Source organism: Polypterus senegalus, chromosome 11, assembly GCF_016835505.1.
Source record: "Polypterus senegalus isolate Bchr_013 chromosome 11, ASM1683550v1, whole genome shotgun sequence".
Classification (NCBI taxonomy): Eukaryota; Metazoa; Chordata; class Cladistia; order Polypteriformes; family Polypteridae; genus Polypterus; species Polypterus senegalus.
This window is the reverse complement of record NC_053164.1, coordinates 145,200,356-145,221,541: the sequence shown is the minus strand read 5'-3', so window position 1 is coordinate 145,221,541 and position 21,186 is coordinate 145,200,356. Positions and strand designations below refer to the sequence as shown.

Below are 21,186 nucleotides of genomic sequence, written 5' to 3'. Positions count from 1 at the left end.
AGCAGAATTGTGTCAAGATAGACTACTGGGGCTCCTTTACACCAGCAGACATATGCTGTAATATGTAATAAGAAATATGCGTAAGGCTTTACTGTGACAATGACTGCCAAATTAGAAGTTTAATTTCTTTTTAAATTTTGTTTCTTGTTAGTCATTATGGCGAGTGTTCAGACCATAGTGTATTTGTATATATATGCATTTATCTATGTATATATTTATTTATTTTGAAGAGCTTCTATAAAAAGCCAAATTTCCCCTTGGGGACAAATAAAGTAAAGTATTCATTTAAGTAGCAATAAAAATACCTTTTGATGGAAAGCTACATAGAATACTGGTGCAATGTCATTCAACATTATGCTGTGGAGTGAGGAAAATGTTGGATTGAATGAAGAAATTTCAACATTTGAACCACTAGGACTGAAACTCAGATGCCGGTCAGTAGCATACAGAAATATTTGCCCATGTATCACTTTGATTTCATATACCAGTAGGGCATGAGTGTATGTTAATTTATACTGACTATAACTTATAACATCCTGGTTATGACATTAGTCTGCATCCAGCCCTGCAAGTAGGCCCTCCAACCTGCAGGGAAAAACCTGGGGTTTGGTGGCAGAAAGTGGCACTCCAGCCACCATAAAAAAACCTCACACTGTTCCATTCCATCTGAACTAGTGTGGTTCTTAGGTGTCACCCATTGCATGGCTGCACTTGGGTCCTAATTTGGGTATCTTAAGTTGATCTGCCATGTGGAGTGTGCGGAAAAGCGCTGTATTCAGTGCGTGCTCCTAGCCTCTCTATAACTTATGAAATTTTGTATACTATGTCATTGCAGGAGACATCCCATATCATTTGCTCCTTTATCAGCTAGCTTGCAGAACAATGGCTTTTCATTTCTGCAGGCCACAAGCATCTTATGACCGTGAAAAGGAAAATTGTCAATAATAACGAAAGAATACAAATTTTGCATATATAAAAAATCAAATGTCTTTTTCTTGCTTGAGACATTACCTTATACAAATTAAATGGAAGTAAAATGACACAGCATGAATGGTCTGACTAAGATGACACAATTTCATGTTATAAAACAATATCAGACAAATCAGCAGAAAATACTTTTTGAGAAGAAATATAAAAGTACAAGTAACATCTTTCTTACAGTTATACAAGATCAAGCAAAGGTATTTCTTGATCTATCCTGGGCAGTTTTTTTTTTTTGAAGTTGCTTGCCTGCAGAATTTACCAGTAGATCACAGACTTTGCAGCATTTCAACTGCCTCAGCTCAAAGCATAATTGCAAAGAAATCAAATGGCTGCTGTCCAGCATACAGTAGTACAAACTACAAGCCATTTTTAAAGTGAGGACATAGAGTGCCAAGACAAAAATTATGTCAGCCTGCAAAACTTCAAACAAAATGTGGTGCTAAGGACAGGGATTTGTATAAATTTTAACAGTTACAGAAATGTGAACACAGCAAAAATTATGCTTTGTATCCCCCTTCTGACTGGGGTAGATGGTTCTGAAAGTAAGAAAAATGCCTTTCTCTACTGCTGTGGTAGTGTACTATTCCAAGCCATTGTGGCTGTGTCTTCTGGCATAATATATGAAGTCTGTCTCATCCGCTTACCTTCTCGTCTCATCCTCTTGCCCTCGAACTCTCTGAGTTCTAACCCACTGCTCAAGCTGAAGCATCGAATTAGTCCTCTGCATTGTTTTTTCTGGCTCATGGTGCACTGTGGTCTGCATAGAAGTACTTCCAACTTCAGCTGTGTTTAGATCGTCCCCAGAAACATTTATCTGTACAGGCCTGCACTGACCCACTTGTACTGGTACATTTGTTATTGTCTCACTTTCTCCTGCTGAAGGGTGCATCTTTATGCTGTTTATTTTTGTTAACGGTCTTTCAATACCATCCTTCTGAAAGCCATACTTTTCAGCATCTTTGTTTTTTTTTTCTTCAAATTTTCCAACTTCCCGGTTCTTCTCATTGTTTTGTGCTTCTGGTCTGGTTAGAACCTTGTGCTTAATTACATTGTTGAGGTCTTGGGAGCCAGGATGATCAGTCTTGAGTTTCTCAATCCTGAGCAAAAAAAAGAAAAGAAAAAATGTTACTTTAGTTTTAAAGATGCTTGCATCATTTGAATTTTTCTTTTCTAGATCAATTTCTAAAGAAAGTGATTTGCTTATGTTTCTATGTAGCGTTCCCTTAATAGTGTATCACACTCTTAATACACATATTATATTGCTTCTAATATAATTTTCAACATTTCCTGGAATGTCAATAAAAGACTGAAGAAAGTTTTCATTTTTAGTTTTACTTTTATGTCTTGCACTGACATCATACTCTGATTACTTAGTCTTGGTTTTATAAACACAATCAATTATTCAAAACCAGAATTACACAAACTGAGGGTCAATTTACGGCGCATGAAATATTTTGAAATTAAAAAAATCTTTTATCTGATCTGTTCTTAATATTGTGCCCTGTTTCTAAATGCCCTAGCTCATTTTTTGTATTGTCAATGTAAAAATCGATAAATAAGCAGAACTAACCCATCTCTCCACCAATTTCCTAAACCTAATTGCTATATTATAGGACCCTAGGGAGTCAAAGAAGGAGTGCAAGTTTTCATTTAATGCAACAGGCATTTCTTTAACATGTTGGAGGAAATCAAAGTATCTAGAGAAAATCCATACAGACACAAGCAAAAACACAAAATCTCCAAAGAAAGTGTCATGTCCAAGAATCAAATTTTTAGCCTTGGAGCATAAGATATCAGCATTAACTATTCTGCCACCATATAGCCCCAAACACACTATGTCTAAAGAAAATGTAATATCATTAATATTTTCATCTTTTAGGGTAGAGATTGCAAAACCTCAACAGCGAAAAAGTAGTAAATGCATATCTGACAGCCAATCTTGAAAGAACAGGGTTCAATTTTGCAACAAAAGATTTATCTCTGCAAAAGCAAATTGTAGGAACAAGTATAGAATTTAAATAGATCTTACCAACAGTAACACAGGGTGGCATTCTCATATTGGACACTCTTAACAAAAACCATAGTGTGTATATATCTTTTTTAATAGTATAAGCAAAACTGAGTTGTAAATAATTTGAGAAACAAAATATCAAACAAATGGAATAAAAAGTAAAGACATCACAGCCACTCTCTGGATCTCTCTACATGGGTTCAAGTTCTTGGCTGTTTGATGTGGAGGATTCTCCAGTTGCCTACCAGAGTAACACATATAAAAGCAGCCCCTTTTACTACTTCCATCTCTCTCTCAAGCTGACCTCATGGAGTAAATAATTTGGGACAATTTTTAAATTAAAATCACACTATTCTCTCGTTCATACAACTCACTCCTGTCTTACAGGACTTTACTGGGTTCTGACTTTACCGTTCAAATTGTAGGCAAGTTATCACACCTTTGTGCAAGTACCAATTATATTCATTAGACCAAAGATGATATTTGTCCTCGTCTAGTAACCGGGAGACATAAATTACTAGATAGAACAATAAAGCATCATTTTATTTCTTAAAGAAAATAAATCATTCACTAGTAAAAATTTAAAAACACAGGAATGCCAGTTGTGGTCATGAGAAATAAGATATTAACATACATTAAAAATTGTTTAATACAATATCAGCTATCAGAACTAAACAAGGTACAGGTAAAATTCCATTACAACGAACTCCCAGGGATCTAAAAAATCTTTCGTTATAACGAAAATTTTGTTGTAATGAGATTCTGTATTTGTTACTATAGTGCTTTCTTTAACTTGCGCCCAGGCATTTACAATCATTTAAATAGCTTCTTTTGTGTTAATTAGAATCTCCTCCTGCCTAGAAGTTATGCCGACGAGAATTTTTCTCAGCTATTCCTTGCGATAATACACTTTCCTGAAGCGTGATTGCAGAGTCTGTGGAAAATTGTTTGTCCGTTGCCAGAGAAGGGTAAAAACAGGTTCATAGCGCTGCAGTGAAGTAACACAGAAGCAAATCATAAAAGATCGGGTTCACACTATAAGTCCCTGTCTTGTACCCCAAAACACAAGGCGGAGTCTCAGTACTTTAGAAAAAACAACTTTATTCAGCTTTAAATAGGAACGGCACACTTATTTATTGTAGCGTTATATGTCACTCTGCTATACACAGACACAGCAGTCAGGCTGCATCACCCATCGATATCTTTTCCGTTTGCTTTGGCGGAGAGACGCAGAATATCTTTGAGACAGCTGTTGCCCTGGCAACAGATAAACAATTTTCCATAGACGCGGAGAGCAGACTGTGTTGTCCAGTTAGGGGAGGTCTCAAGAGAGTTTACAAACCTCACATTTTCTTGACAGCGTCGATGGCGAAATTCCGAATTCACTAGCAACATCTTTTTTTGGCCGCAATCGAGAAATGCAAAAATGTAAAGTTTTTTTCTAATATGAACTACTAGCAAAATACCCACGCTTCGCAGCGGCAAAAGAGTGCCTCAATATTTTTATTAAGAAAAAAGTAAACATTTTTAAACTAAGGGAGAATATACAAAAATTATTTGTTAAGGATCTCTTTGTATACCACATTGTCAGTTCGGCCCTACGGTTGTAATATGACCAAGCTGTGCGCTGAGCTTATTCTTGAGCATGCAACATACAGCTGGCCATGTGAAAAGCAATCCTGCCTCAAATCAATGCCAACCTTTTGTAGTGTTTGTCCCTGAGACTTATTAATTGTCATTGCGAAGCAGAGCCTTACTGGAAATTGAACGCGTTTGAATTGAAATGGGAGATTAGATGGTATAACGGGGATGCGAGGAATAAAAACTGTCTCACCTGAGGCACTGCCAGTAAAAATAGTTGCTTCAATTAGGTTGTTTTGTTTGAGTTGTGACCTGAAGTCTCGTGTCGTTACAAAGTTTTGGTGGCTGAAAGTTTCTCAGTAACATTATTCGTGTCCCAACCTTCAAAATGAGATTATGCTCAAGAGTGCCTGGAGGATTTAGAGTGTTGAGGAACTCTACTGGATAATGTACCGCGTCTTATACTTCTACAACTGAATCAACAGATTGATAAGTTTTTGGTTGTGAAGGTAGTTCTTGAAGTAAAATGTGGTTTATAGTAGTAGTCATGTCATTTTTTGGTGTCAGGATAGCTCTCTCTCTCTCAACCATGACACGTCATTTTGGTGGAGATTTCGTAGATCGGGGTAAACATTTTGAAGAAGGCTTTGTAAGGTATTCATGATGAGACAGATTTGTTGGAATATTTATTTTACAATTTTCTTGTATGAAGGTTCCATCACCTATACTCATCAGAAGAGCAGAAAACTCCTTTGCTTTTTTGTCGCCTTTCAAATGAACTCTCATGTTTATTTTTAAAGTAACAACATTGATTTGTGTCCATATGTATGAAGATTTCAGAGATGATAAACTTCATCAGTGCGTGTTCCTTTGGGCACGACTGGTAGGGTTTGGAGGAAGTCTCCAGCCAGCAACACTGTCAAGCCTCCCATAAGTTTGTTGGTGTTTCGGATGTCTTGGAGGGTCCTGTCTAAAGCCTCAATACCTGCTCTGTGTGCCATAGTGCATTCATCCCAGACAATAAGCTGACAATGTCGCAGCACTTCAGCCATGTTGCTCTGCTTTGATATGTTACACATGGGGGATTCAGTATGGTTGAGGTTCAGAGGCAGCTTGAAAGCTGAATGAGCAGTTCTGTCACCCTCAAGAATAGTTGCAGCAATGCCAGAAGAAGCCACAGCTATGGCAATGTTACGTTTTGCTCGGGTTTTTGCAAGGAGAAGGTTTATTAGGAATGTCTTACTAGTTCCTCCTGGAGCATCAAGGAAAAACACTGTGCCAGTGGTTGACGCAACGCTGCTCATGATTTGCTCACAAACTGACTTTTGGTCACCATTTAGCAACCGCTCGTTAATTGTGACTATATTGGCCAATTGCGAGGTGTTGTAAGATGTCTCTTTCAAGTACTCGGGATTTGATGCAAGTTGTGCCAGTTCTGTTAAAGATGAAGGCAAACTGTAATAAAGAGATTGACCTCCAATAGCAATTAAAGAGAAAACTGAAATCTTAGTAATTGGCAATAATGGATTCAATGAGGTTATCAGAAATAAACTTGATGCACTAGGATTAAAAGTTAAGACGGAAGTAAAAAACTTAGGGGTAACTGTTGACTGTAATCTGAATTAAATCGCATATTCATCAGACCACTAGGACAGCATTTTTTCACTTAAAAAACATAGCAAAAGTTAGACCTCTTATATCACTGAAAGATGCTGAGAAATTAATTCACGCTTTTGTTTTCAGTAGACTAGATTACTGTAACGCACTCCTCTCAGGACTACCCAAAAAAAACATAAATCACTTGCAAAGAGTGCAGAACGCAGCTGCTAGTATACTAACTGGGAAAAGAAAATCCGAACACATTTCTCCAGTTTTGATGTCACTACACTGGTTGCCTGTGTCATTCAGGATTGACTTTAAAATACTGCTTATGGTTTATAAAGCCTTAAATAATCGCGCTCCATCTTATATATCGGAATGCCTGACACATTATATTCCAAATCGTAACCTTAGATCTTCAAATGAGTGTCTCCTTATAATTCCAAAAGCTAAACTTAAAAGAAGTGGTGAGGCGGCCTTCTGCCGTTATGCACCTAAAATCTGGAATAGCCTGCCAATAAAATTCGCCAGGCAAATACAGTAGAGCAGTTTAAAACACTGCTGAAAACATATTAACATGGCCTTCCCATAACTTTACTTTAACTTAATACTGATACTCTGTATGTTCAATTCATCACAATAACTATTCATAGTGGCTCTGAAATCCGTACTGACCCCAACTCTCTCTTCTGTTTCTTTTTCCGGTTTCTTTGTGGTGGCGGCCTGCGCCACCACCACCTACTCAAAGCATCATGATGCACCAACATTGATGGACTGAAAGCCAGAAGTCTACGTGACCATCAACATCAGGTCCTTCCATGAAAACCCTAAATACAAAGAGGACTTATGTTAGATAGATTGCCCAGGGGGGACTGGGCGGTCTCGTGGTCTGGAACCCCTACAGATTTTATTATTTTTTCTCCAGCCTTTGGAGGTTTTTTTTTGTTTTTTCTGTCCACCCTGGCCATCAGACCTTACTTATTCTATGTTAATTAATGTTACTTATGTTTATTTTTTATTGTGTGTTCTATTTTTCTATTCATTTTGTAAAGCACTTTGAGCTACATTTTTTGTATGAATATGTGCTATATAAATAAATGCTGATTGGTTACGTAGTTTTCAAGCAAATGTAGACACTTGTTATAGATCAAATTTAACCACTGGTGGACTTCTGTTCGTACATGATCTCTTTCAGTCTGTCTCGTAACATCTTCTGCTATGCTGTCTTTATGTTTTTCCCATAGTTTTAAGGCGTTTCCATTTGGCAGAACACCAACATGACAGCAAACAGTTCACGGATGTTTTGAGGTGGGCAAGACAGAGCAGTTTCCTGTAGAGTCTCGTCCCAGATGATATCGTCATGTAATAAACCGTGTGCCCTGCAGGCTGACTTATAGGTCGGATGTAGGACACCATCAACTGTTCTGAGAGATTTGAAAGACGTGGGACCTGTGATTTTGTTGAGCAGCAGTCGAAGATACTAGCATTCAGAGTTATTTGGGTGTACAGTGTAGACCGAATGTCCTGGTACAGGGTTGCCCTGTTTCCTCCGACGAAACATGTTGTTTGCCCACACATAATATGATGGAATTTCATTATAATGAAGTTGTTTTGCAAAATCATCATGTTTGCAAAGGTCAAAGGGTCGTTTGTGGTGGATTGTGTACTTTATCAGCAACATTGCCATCTGTGAAATAAATTCTTTGTCCGTTCTCAAGATGCACAGCAAGATGAACGACTGGAGAGAAACGTTCATGGATGGGAAAACAGAAAATGCACCAGGCTGCTTCAGAGTTACTAATGTAACGACCAGCTTCGTATCGAGAGACTTCGTCATTTTGACTTTGTATTGTAAATACTGCCTGGTCACTGATCGATTTTACTGAATTGCAAAATTCGACATTGATGTGAGCATTGAAGAAGCGGGATAGCACAGGACTATAAGGAACCACCCATCTGTTGTCGATATCTACTCCTTTGATGTTAATTGTATGACCTCCATCAGTAGGTGCACGCCGGCGGTACTGAGGATAACCATCTTCTCCGGTCTGAGTTTCTGAGATGAATGGATGCGTGTACTTCTTAGTGCATATTCTGTTGATCATGCAGGGTGAGTTAATATTATGATGTCCACATTGGCCGTGAATCATGGTGGATTTTACTATTTTGTGTAGGGCAGGGTCAGTCTGTGGATCAGGAATTTCCACACGGATGACTTGATCGATGAGAGCTGGTTTAATCCTATCCTTTAGCCACAATAGAATGTGTGCATGGGGAATACCTCGATTTTGCTACTCTATGGTGTACATGTAGCAATTTGTACAGCCGAAAATGTTACTCTTCGTGAGCAAGTCTATCATTTTGCGAACCTTGAGATGAAATACAGAACTGATAAGGTCGTGGCGATAGTGAGGTTTTTGACGTGGAAGGAGAACTTCAGTGATGTCAGTCCATTTAGGATTGCAAGTAAATGTGATGAATAAGTCAGGGCGGCCATAATGACGTACGTATTACGTCATTGCGTCTTGTGTACGCTCGTGCATATAGCGAGGTCCTCCAGTGAATGAAGATGGTAATATCAAAGCTTGATCAAGTTCTATTAAATTAGTTTCATTTTTGTCAATAGCATCTTTTAAGTGATCGTAATTTTTAGCTTGTAGTTTTTTCTGATTTAGTCTGATATCATTTAGTCTTTCGGATTCAATTTTTGTGTACATATCAACTAAAAACTGATTTAATAATGTTCGGAAGAAAAGGATCGTATTATCATGATGTTGTCTGATCATAAGCCGGAACGAATAGAAGTTTGCTGCAGAGACGGTTTTGTTCATAGGTAACTAACTGGCAGCATGAACTTGAGGAATAGACACAGAATAGCCGTCTTCACCATAGCAGAACATGAGAGGATATTGAAGTGCATCATAGGATCTGTGGGTTTCCTTAATGCATTGCAGTTTATTGTCTCTGGTTTTCAAGACAATATTTCTATTATTGAACGTTTGCCCAACGATGACAACACCAACTTGATTAACTGTGGGTTTGGTAAATCTGCCTTTGTGTGCATGTAATGGTTTTTTGTCGGCGTGAATGACAACTTTGAAGTCTTTGTCATCATCTGAAATACTGTCCATTGTGGAGTGGAAGTCCTGGATGTAAGTGTTACAGTCATGGAGCATTTTTTGTAATTGCTTGACCAGGGGTATGTTAAGTCAAGAAAAATTAGCACATTGGGTTTGTGAATCCTTTTCATTGTCCCCGACAAAATAAATTTGCAAAAATTTGTGTTCCTCACTTGGCATAGGTAAAAGACTGGCACTCAAGTGATACACTTGTCCCTGAACTTTAAATGAAGACATAAAATTTCCCTCAACGATATGGTTAGCACCAAATGACGTCATTTGAAATGCGCTGTTGTACTTTTGAATGTTGTTCAAGAAATGCTCACTTTGAGGATGTTCGCCATTTAACAGGCCCTCAAGAAGGTCAGGAAGCTTACGTAAAGGAGTGAGAGAGACTCTACCACCGTTACAGCACAAACCAGAAGACTCGCATTTCCACTTCTGAGCTTGACAATAGTCACAGTGAACATCCAGGGATCCAATCTGTACTGTTTTGTCAGATTCATAATGTATGTTTGGGTCGTACACAAATCCATAATTGGCTTTTTTGAGCCAAACATGTTGTTTTTGTATGAGCCGCTTTTCATTATTGGGATCGTATCTATAAACAGAAGCTCTATTAACTTGTGGATTTGCATCCGTGTATTTAGCGACAGCATCTCTATGAACCTGTGGATTCGCTTGCGAGTATTTAGCGACCGTGTCCCTGTTAAATTGTGGATTTGCTTGCGAGTATTTAGCGACAGCGTTCCTATTAACTTGTGGATTTGCTTGCAAGTATTTAGCCAAAGCGTCCCTATGAACTTGTGGATTTGCTTCTGAGTATTTAGCCACAGCGTGTTTATTAACTTGTGGATATTTCTGTGAGTATTTGGCGGCAGCATGCACAAAGTAGCTTCTGTCTAGCTGCATCAGAAAATCTACCATGACGTCTGATATGCCTCCTTTTTACTGTGTTCTCACAGCTTGGACTGCTGCTGTCATAATCTGTTCGAGTTCGATTTGTGTTGAAGTGACATTCAGTATGTGTCAATCGATGTAAGCATACAACCGGCTTAATCAATAACTTTGCATCCAGCTTTTCAGAGTTGAAACATTCATAAACATCAAAGTGTCCACTACTCAAATCGTCACCTGTGAATCTAAGATGTTTAAGAAGCATTGTTGGTTCTCCAAAGATGTAAAATATTTGGCCATTTCGGTACACTTGAAAGCGACAACCAAACACTTCAGCGGCAGCCATCAACTCACATGCAGAACCATAGGTGAAGGGCTTAAGCATTTCAGTCTTATAGTGCTCCTGTGTACTATAAATTATCTCCTGTACCATCATTAGTCCACACTTTGAACCTGTCCTAGTCATTTAATACATAAGACACAATGTCCCTGCGGATATCAAAAGTGAGCCTGATATGTCGGTGCAATATGTAACACAGAGAATGGAAAAGGCAGGCGCCATCTCCGGGCATGGACACCACTCGGTAAGTGATAGTTCTTTGATTGATTGTGATCACCTCGATAAGACATAAATAATAGGGGTACAGTTGAAACAATAAAGGGAATGGGTACTTGATCAATAAACAAAGTCTAAAATACCTACACAATAACTATAACAATCGTAATAAATGAACAATAAAACAGCGGAGAACCCGTGGATTAAATAAAAAGGCTGCTTCCTTGGCGAAGCAAGGAAAAACGACGGCCTTATATGGCGTTTTTTATAAAACAGCGGAGAAGCTGTGTAAAGGCTGCTTCACAAAAAAACAGCGGAGTGCCTTATATGGGCAGGCAGTCAGCCAAAGAAGGGAATCAATAAATAACTATAATCGTAATAAAGGAACAAAAAAATAGCGGAGAACCTGCGGATTAAATAAAGGAAATGGGTACCTGAACAGTAAACTAAGTCTAAAATAGCTACACAATAACTATAACAATCGTAATAAACAAACAATAAAAACAGTAGAGAACCGGGAAGCAAGGAGAAAGGAAACTTTTGTAAGTAAGCTGTAAGGAATGAGCCTGCCAAATTTCAGCCTTCCACCTACACAGGAAGCTGGAGAATTAGTGATGAGTGAGTCAGTCAGTGAGTGAGTGAGTCAGTGCTTTGCCTTTTATTTATATAGATTATCGTTTTTTCGTGTCTGCCGTGACAATGAGTTAAATTCCAATGGATGTTTTTTCAATGTTGACGAGCAATAAGCAAAACATATTACTGAAAACCGCAGGAAACAAAGAGGGAAAAAAAAACAGTACGAGGAAAGTTCGAAGAAAGAAAAAAAAATTACAACGTTACAACAATGAGCTGCGGCCACAGAACTAGATGATTCATTCAGGCATTTCAAGGTCTTTTGTGTGGACAAATTTCCAACTTTGAACTGAGGACTGAAGGGAACCGCTAGAACAATGAGGCTAAGTTATATTACTGTATACTAGCGGCCAGCTTTTTCTCTTCTTCCATCGCCATCTTTTCGTGTTAAAACTGATTAAGTCAGTTTTTGTGTTGCAATTACATAGTACATTTTCTTTAATTTTTCTCTTAAGCTAGCACTTAAGTCTTAAATCTGCCTCAAGAATGATTTAAGTTATTAAGAGGTAGGGGAAATGATGGCGAAGGTGGTAGGGATGAGAACGGCACCCGTATGCATGCGCTGCATAGCCACTCTGCTGCCCACTGCCGAGAGTTACTTCTACAATAAAATAAAAATAAAAAGACTAATATAAATCATCACCCAAAAGCGGACTGCCGAGGCCAAAAATAGTACATGTGTACCAAATTTCAGGTCAATAGGTCAAACGGATTGCGAGCTGCAGGTGATTTAAAATCCTGTACAAACGGACAGCCATGGTAGTGTATTATATAAGAAGATAAATTGTATATTCTTTCATAGTGCACTGTGTAGTTGTGTTTACTCTGGCAATCACTTTTCAATAGAGCACTCCAACTGGAGCCATATTTCCCCTTTTTTAATTAATATACTAACATGGATTTGTGGATGGACTTACTGTACTCTATTGAAGTGGCAAGATCATATAGTACATGCTCTAAAAACAGATTAAATTAGGAAAATGATTGCAGGATACACACAAATAAAAGGATATTAAAAGTTTAACAGTAGTATCTATGAACTACTATTAGCGTATTTTATAAAGGCGCTCACTTCTTATGCTACAACAAATTAACTGGAAATGAAAGAACTCAATACAGTACCTGCTAACAAATATCTGGTTGTTTATAGCAGTTTAAAACACATGCTGTGCAGCTATGGTATGCAACATGATCTCACACACTACTTATTGTCATTGTTGAAATGAGCTGACCAATGCCACTAAATAGAGATGACTTCAGCCCGGGTTTAACCTCAAACCCAGGCAGTGGCTTGCTTTTTTTTTATGCAATATGATCTGAATTGCACAATTGATTAAATCATTCCACATCTCAAAAGAGGTACATAATAAAATTATTGGCAACTTGAAATTTGTTCCATAAGGGTAAAAGTAAGCATAGATATATTTGTGAGGGTGGATTTTTATATCACACAATGGTGCACTTGAGAAATATAAACTCAGGGAAATTCATTCATACACAATACATTTATTCATTCATATATATATATATATATATATATATATATACACACACACACATACATACACACATATATATATATATATATATACACACACACACAGTACTCTAAAATTATTGCAAATATATTAGTTAAAAAGGAGATGACATGCTACAAATGCAATGCTGAAACAACAATACAGAATGTATAATGAAATGTATATAATATTTATATATTATTATTATATATTATATATATTTTTGAAATTTGAGAACAGTATCGGTCTTTCTTTTTTAATTTAGATGAAGACTGCAGAAAAATACAATGAAGGGCATTTCTTTTTTTTAGTAACAATACATCTGTTCCACACTTCACCAAGTTACAACACAACATACAGAAAAGAACAAATGAAATAATAATTTTAACCAGGTTAAGGCATAAAAAGTTCTGCAAAGTAATAGAATTTAACAGAATTAGATTTTTAAAAGAAGGATTTTGAAATTATTTCCTTAATGGTTCTTGCTGTTATATTTTGAATTAAAATAAGAATTGTAAGTAAATAATCACAATATTCTTACAAATATTCCTACTATACAAAATTTGATTGATTCAAATAAATAAACTTATGTTCAAACACCAAATTCTCCAATGTTTCTAAGAAGGAAAAAAAATGTAAAAGTGTGAAACTGTAAAGGTTAAATTAGGCTAACAAACTAACATGTTCATTTCTAGACAATACAGCCAAACTATTTTTTACCTGCATGTGCTAATCCATATATGGATATACTGTATATTTAAAATTCATTCATCAGGGAGACTGAATGAGCAATGAACACCATTCTGCACATTTCCCTTCCATTGGAAAGACCTTAGAAGTAGTTCGGAAAATAAATAAAAATGTTCTAAAAACATATAAAAATTATTTCCTAAGGTTAAGACAATGTCTGTGAAATAGATAGATAGATAGATAGATAGATAGATAGATAGATAGATAGATAGATAGATAGATAGATAATACATTTAGGAAAACTATCCCCCTCAAATAGTGATGTTAAGAAAAAAAAAATAAGATTATGGTTGAGGATAATTATGTTACTCTACTATATTCAGGATAATGAATAAATAACTTATTTTTTCAGATCAGAAGTCTCACTTATATTAAACTTGGCTGCTTGATATTAAAGTAAAATGTTTAAAAGTATAAATGAATATAAATTATTGTTGCAAGATAATAACAGAAAAAGAAGACAGAATACTTAATACCTTTTAACTGGTTCAGTATGAACAAGAGCAGCATCAGTCATGACCTTCATCCATGACTCCATTTCTTTGGCTGTATCTGTGCAGAAGTAATAAGTCCGCATATTTGGATGTGTTGCCTGGTTGAAAATGACACATGAATTTCAACACGATGTCAATTGCCTGAAAAAAAAGAAAAAAAGAACTACATAATTTGCATTTTCAAAATTTTTAAAACTAAGGAAATTTTAATAAAATATAAAATTTTTACACAAACATTTTGCCTGGGCAAGGATATCAGTTTGCTTACTAAATCAGTCTTGTAGTTTCTAACAGTCACGGCTGGATTGCAGTAATAGACTCAATACTTTCTATCCACTTATTCCTTTCACAATATGTTGATTTTGATTAAAATGGGCTGTTAGAGAGAGAAATGGAAGATTGCTTCTTCCTTTAAAGGTTTTTAACTTAAAGCATTTCCACATGTTAATAAAATTTGTGTCTTATTTTGTTTCTTGATTCATTATGCAGAAACACAAATGTAGTTTTTTGATGCAAGTAACAATGAGTTGAACTGGAGAAAAAGACCAAATCTGAACTGTTGAATCAGGTATATAATTGTTTGACAATCTGTGGAAGTTTCTAAAAAGAAAAAAAAAAATAGGTAAGGAACAGAGACAGTTACACTTTTAAAATAGAGTGGTAAATGCAGAGTCAAAAATACAGATTTTTTTTTTTTTGGTTATGATAAGTGGGCCAGAAGCAAGGATATATGAAGAAATCCTTAAAACTCCCAGATTTAAATGCCACTAAGTAATCTCCTTAGTGTTTAATCGTGAGAATACTGAAAAAAAAACTGGAGAAAAAAAAAAAAAAACAGATGTGAATGTCAGTAGGCTTTGCGCCCTAGGAACCAAGTTACCCAAATTATTCTATAACATTTCAGTAATTATTTACCACTCTGATGTTGATCTTTCTGATCATAAAATACATCATTACAATAGCAATTGACAAGAAGAATTCATAATTAATTGCAGAATTACAGTATTTGAGGGTTCCTCTAGGGTGCCTCTTTCTCTTGCACGATTTAGCTTAAAAACTAATCAGCACATCATCATCTCATAACAGGCTCAAGTTTCGAGTCTGGTATTTTTCCATCCAGTCGTTGTAGCTCTAGGCCGTCCTCAATAAACTGTGACACATAAACTGTGACACATAGACAAACAGACAGACACACACAGCCATCATCAAGGTATCAATGTTTTTGGTATCAGGGACCCTAAAACTTCAAAATCTGACGAAAACCAGAAATTGAAATTTTTGACGATTCTAAAGCTTTCACACGTCACCCATAGATAAAAGGCTATGGTGGGGGAGGGCGGAAAGCAAAAATGGTCCTACTTTGTCTAGTGCTTAATTTTTAAGATAAAAGCCATGCACAGTATTCCAAATGAGGACTCAGGGGTTTTGAACTTAAGTTAAACATAACCTACCTTGACATATGCACAAAATCACATATAATTCAACATCTCTTAGCTTATTTAATCATTTTTATACACCATCAGATAAAAGACAAGGACAAATCCAGCAAGACTCCCAACTATTTTTCATTAGGTTAGTTTACAAGTTTGAGACCTATCACTGTGTAAATACAGCATATTAATGTTTATCTCATTAGATTAACACTTACTTGCCACATATCTAACCAAGTCTGAATTCTGTTCAAGACAATCTGTAATTATTGTGCTGACATGGCTGTGTCCTCCAATCCTGATGGTTTAGTATCTTCTACAAACCTAAAGAACTTATTACTTATATTTCTATCAAATTCATTGAAGAAAATGAGTAGATACTTCAGAATAATGTTAGTTTTATTTTCCAAAAAAAATAAATAGCAAATGAAGCACATGAATAGGTTATTACTGCAACTCATTGACAAAATAACATTTCTGATTGTTGTGTATTCCTTTTAAAGTAAACAAATTAAATGAGAGGACGAGTTTTATGATGTAATTGGTCAGATTCGGATAAAGTCTCCAGTCTAGAAATTGCTCCTCTGGGAATTACTACTTAGAAGGGCATTTCTTTCCACTGGAAAGATAATAATTTCTGTAATTTATTGTTAAATGAACACAGAATTAAAAACTTCTATTTGATTAATATTGCGAAGTCCCATCTTTAATAGTTACATGGCTGATCCAGTTAATTTTTTTAAATTAAATAATGGCACATTTGCTAGCCTACTTTGAAAGGAAAATGACTTTTCATGAACTGAAGCAATTTCTTTACATTCACCAGAATAAGCTGAAAGCACATTGGTTGTATCGATACCTCAAAGTCTTGGATTTAAATCGTATGCCTGATGATTAGGAGTAGTTTCCATATAAGTTTGGTTTTCCTCCCACATTCTAAATAAATGAAATTGAGCTTAACTGGAAATTCTAAACTGGCCTGATGTGAGAATGGGTATACTGTATCTTCAGTATCTTATAAGCTATAATGCTTTTAATTTTTTTCCCCCAAACTGTGTGCTCCTGGTGAAAACTACATCTCAGTTTTTCCTTATTGGAATTACTGAGATAGCGCATTGCTGATTTAATATTTAAATTTTTTTTTTTTACACAGGCAATGCTTAATTCATACTTCCCACAGTATTTATTGCTTAATTTAATTGTTTTACAATAGCAATTATTTCACTTTCTTGTGTTTAATAGTGATATAAGAAGGTAGCTGGTAGTGGTATAATATTTTTCCAGCATTCTGGACTAGTAGGCTGTTAATTTATATGTTTATGGCTGACTAGTTTGGATACTATTTAAAATGCCTTATGCGGCCATATTTTGGTGATGTATGGGATACAACAAAGGCAATGCAACAACTGGTCAAAAAATTCACATTATGACTTCTAAAGTTTATTTCTAATTAGAAATAAGTAAATAGCTGTAAGTATTGGCGTTTACCCATGAACTTGACATTCCTGGGTGAAATCTTTACAACAGACTGAGATGGGAGTAGATTCACACCTTGTGGCATGGATTGTGGACTATCTTACAGACAGACCTCAATATGTGCGTCTTGGGAACTGCAGGTCTGACATTGTGTGCAGCAATACAGGGGCACCGCAGGGGACTGTACTTTCTCCGGTCCTGTTCAATCTATATACATCAGACTTCCAATATGACTCGGAGTCCTGCCACGTGCAAAAGTTCACTGATGACACTGCTATTGTGGGCTGCATCAGGAGTGGGCAGGAGGAGGAGTATAGGAAACTAATCAAGGACTTTTGTAAATGGTGCGACTCAAACCACTTACACCTTAACACCAGCAAGACCAAGGAGCTGGTGGTGGATTTTAGGAGGCCCAGGCCCCTCATGGACCCTGTGATCATCAGAGGTGACTGTGTGCAGAGGGTGCAGACCTATAAATATCTGGGAGTGCAGTTGGATGACAAATTGGACTGGACTGCCAATACTGATGCTCTATGTAAGAAAGCTCAGAGCAGACTATACTTTCTGAGAAGGTTGGCATCCTTCAACATCTGCAGTAAGATGCTGCAGATGTTCGACCAGACGGTTGTGGCGAGTGCCCTCTTCTACGCGGTGGTGTGCTGGGGTGGCAGCATAAAGATGAAAGACGCCTCACGCCTGGACAAACTTGTTAAGAAGGCAGGCTCCATTGTAGGATTAAAGTTGGACAGTTTAACATCTGTGGCAGAGCGACGGGCACTAAGCAAACTCTTGTCAATCATGAAGAATCCACTGCATCCACTTAACAGGATCATCTCCAGGCAGAGGAGTAGCTTCAGTGACAGACTTTTGTCACTGTCCTGTTCCACTGACAGACTGAGGAGATCTATCCTCCCCCACACTATGTGACTCTTCAATTCCACCCAGGGGAGTAAATGCGAACATTAATTTTATTTTAATTCTTTTCATTTTTATTACTATTTAATTTAATATTGTTTCTTTGTATCAGTATACTGCTGCTGGATTATGAGAATTCCCCCTTGGGATTAATAAAGTATCTATCTATCTATCTATCTAAATAAAGTTGATCTGTGGCCAAATTCTTGCTAAGCAAATATGAGAAACATTAAAGCTCCTCCCCACCACAATTTAACAGACAAAACCCCTCCTTTATTACTTAGCTACTTTCGCGCAATTATCCAGTCATTCACATCGCACAAGGTAAGTCAGTTCAAATCAGTCAAATTTTTATCTGTGCAGTTTACTCTGCTGTCATGATCATTTCAAAAACACAAAGTAAATTATTTAAATTAATTTTTTTCTTATGAAATCTACAATGGTTGAATTTAATTGAGTAACTTTTAGTCAGGAAGTATCTTTCAAAGTTCATATTGCAAGTTAGCTATCAGAATGAGTTTGTTAGGACAAATGTCTTGTCAAAATGATTTGAATGGTCTTGTCCATTGCGAGAGATGGACATCTGAAGTGGAACTCCGCTAGCAGTTGTGTTATTTCTCATATTATCTGCTTATTATCCTGAGATATCCTGCATTTATCCAAACTGAGATGCACTACTACTTTTATATATGCACGCGTATATAAAAACATGGCTAACAAGAAAGGGGTTCAGAAAGAAACAAAAGAAATGAAAACTAAAGCTACATCCAAGCTCAGATCGGCAAGCCCAAGTTCAAGGCAAGGCCTTTCAGAGACTGACCTGGATCAGATGGACGAAAGCCCAGACTCCTCGGGACCACGGTCTACTACATCGTCTCCGGCTGAAAGCGAAATGGGGAGTGAATGTACGAGCGTGATTGACGCAGGTCACGATAGCTCGCCGATTGGAGAAGATCACCTGAAACTGGAAAAGGCCTCACAGCCCGCAATTCAACTACTCCATGCGAGCCGGGAACACCACGAACACCGGCTACAATAGAGCCTGCCGCCTCACCTACAGTGCACGAAAACAGAATTGATCTGTCTGAACTGAAGGTGATAATCGCTGACTTCATGCAAGAGATAACGAAAGATATAAAGAAAAGCGAGAAGGCAAATGAGAAGGCAAGGGAAATGGCAAATGAGAAGCTGCGACCGGAGCTGCAACAGGATCTGCGACAGGTGCTGGGTAAATTTGAAGAGCACATTCAGGAAGCCTTGTTTAAATTGAAAACACTTGCTGATCAACAGGAGGATGTCAAGGAGACATTCACAACTCAGATTGAAACAGCCGAAAATCTAGCTGCCAGTGCTAAACAAAAAGCAACAACTGTCAACTTCGAATGCAAAAAAAGAGATAGACTTGCTGCTTTGGAAGATGGAATTGAAGGTCTGCCTGAGAATCGAGAAAGTCCAAACCCAGTGAAATTCGCAGCTGAACTATTTTCTAAAATAATTGGAGAGGACTTTATAGCTGATTCTGAGATAGCAGCTGCTTATCACATACACGGATCAAATAACCGTTAGACCTAGATCTTTTATTATTCGTTTTGAGTGATTATTATTTAAGCTAGAGGTGATGGCACTCCTCGGACACAAGCAAGAGATTATATATGAAAATAACCACATTCGTATCTTCCCTGATATCTCTCCAGCAACAGTTACTAAACGCGCAGCCTTCTACAACATTAAACAGTGGTTACGGCAAGCCAATATCAAATACAACCTCTTGTATCCTGCCAACCTCTTGTATCCTTGCACGGTCAATTCTATGTCTTCGCCAGCAAGGAAGATTCAGAAAAGGAATTAAGAAAGCTGATCCCGGGACTATTCTGAAACACAATAGTGAGTCATAGCCTGTCATGATATGGCAAGGATAAATAACCTACTGTCTGATCTATTTGTTAAGATACAGGTTTTTATCATTATATATCCTCATTATTACTCGGACGCTATCTGTTTATGTTTTAATTACAGTTATAGACGTTTGTGTTTAATTCTTTTTTTCTATCTTATTTATTTAATTTTTCTCTATCCTAAACGAGACTGTTTAACATCATACCCTTGGTTTATTGTTATTGCTATTATTGCATTAAGACTTATTATGCTTATTCTGGACCACTTTCTAACACCATTCCCTGGGTTTATTATCCGGGTTTATTATCTTAATACATTAAGATTGCTGAAGATTATATATATTTTAAGTTCATAGTTTGTTAATGATCATATTTTAGGCATACAGTATTTAGACTATATTGGTAATAGATATCTCAATTTTATAATCCTAAAACACCACTGTGTGGGGGTTTGTTTTGCTTTGGACGTGCTCTGTCTGGGTATGTCAGAGGACCGGGACTGTGTGAAGTGGGGTCTAGCCTCACGTGGGGAGGCAAAATGGGATGGTGGGGGGTTAAGGGGGTGAGAGAAAGACAGCTGGCTATATCTATACCTAATCTATCCTTTTAATCTTTATAATTATAACTACCAACGTATCAATAGGCTGCATGGCAATAACTCTTGGAGAAATAGGAAATTAAGGTTAAAGCTGTCTCACTTCCAGTTAAGACTATAAAATGACATCAAAAATTCAGAATCAATGTCTCCATGATTGGACAGTTAACTTCATGAGCTGGAATGTTAAAGGCCTGAATCACAAATTAAAGAGAAAGAAAGTACTCTCTCACCTAACAGGTTTAAACGCTAAAATAGTATTTTTACAGAAGACGCACTTACTAAACAAGGATCAGTTCCGGCTGCAAAAGGACTGGACTGGCCAAATGTTCCATTCTAGCTTTATAAAGAAAACTAGAGGTGTGGGAATTCTCATACATAGAACAGTCTCATTTGTAGCATCAGATGTAGTATTGGATCCTGAAGGGAGATATGTGATGGTCATGGGAGACTTATCTAACTGTAAAATGATTTTGATAAATGTTTATCCACCTAATGTTGATGATAAGGAATTTATACAAAATTTATTTGCATCCATTCCCAATCTGAACACTCATAAAATTAAAATAGCTGGGGACGTTGTGTTTTAAATCCACTCTTAGATAGGACTTCTATCACACATCTAACACTGCAAAGATAATTACAAAGTTTATAACTGGTGTGGACTAAGCCTTGGACACAGACAGGTAGACATGTTGTTAACACCACCACACGTTTATTTAACACTACTATTT

At 36.9% G+C, this 21,186-nt stretch overlaps 1 protein-coding gene across 13 annotated transcripts in view; it reads right to left on the bottom strand.

Annotated features, from left to right (window-relative positions):
• The window catches only part of plekha5 (pleckstrin homology domain containing, family A member 5), a 461,083-nt gene that overhangs the window by 119,092 nt on the left and 320,805 nt on the right, over positions 1 to 21,186 (bottom strand). For 11 of the 13 annotated variants that reach the window (XM_039769758.1, XM_039769746.1, XM_039769747.1 and 8 more), the window contains 2 exons: positions 14,124 to 14,239; positions 1,629 to 2,081 (listed from right to left, as the gene is read on the bottom strand). In XM_039769758.1, coding sequence (XP_039625692.1) covers positions 1,629 to 2,081; positions 14,124 to 14,239 — 569 coding nt within the window. Of the gene's footprint in view, positions 1 to 1,628; positions 2,082 to 14,123; positions 14,283 to 21,186 lie in introns of those variants that run through there. The other 2 variants (XM_039769757.1, XM_039769759.1) reach the window with 2 other exon arrangements.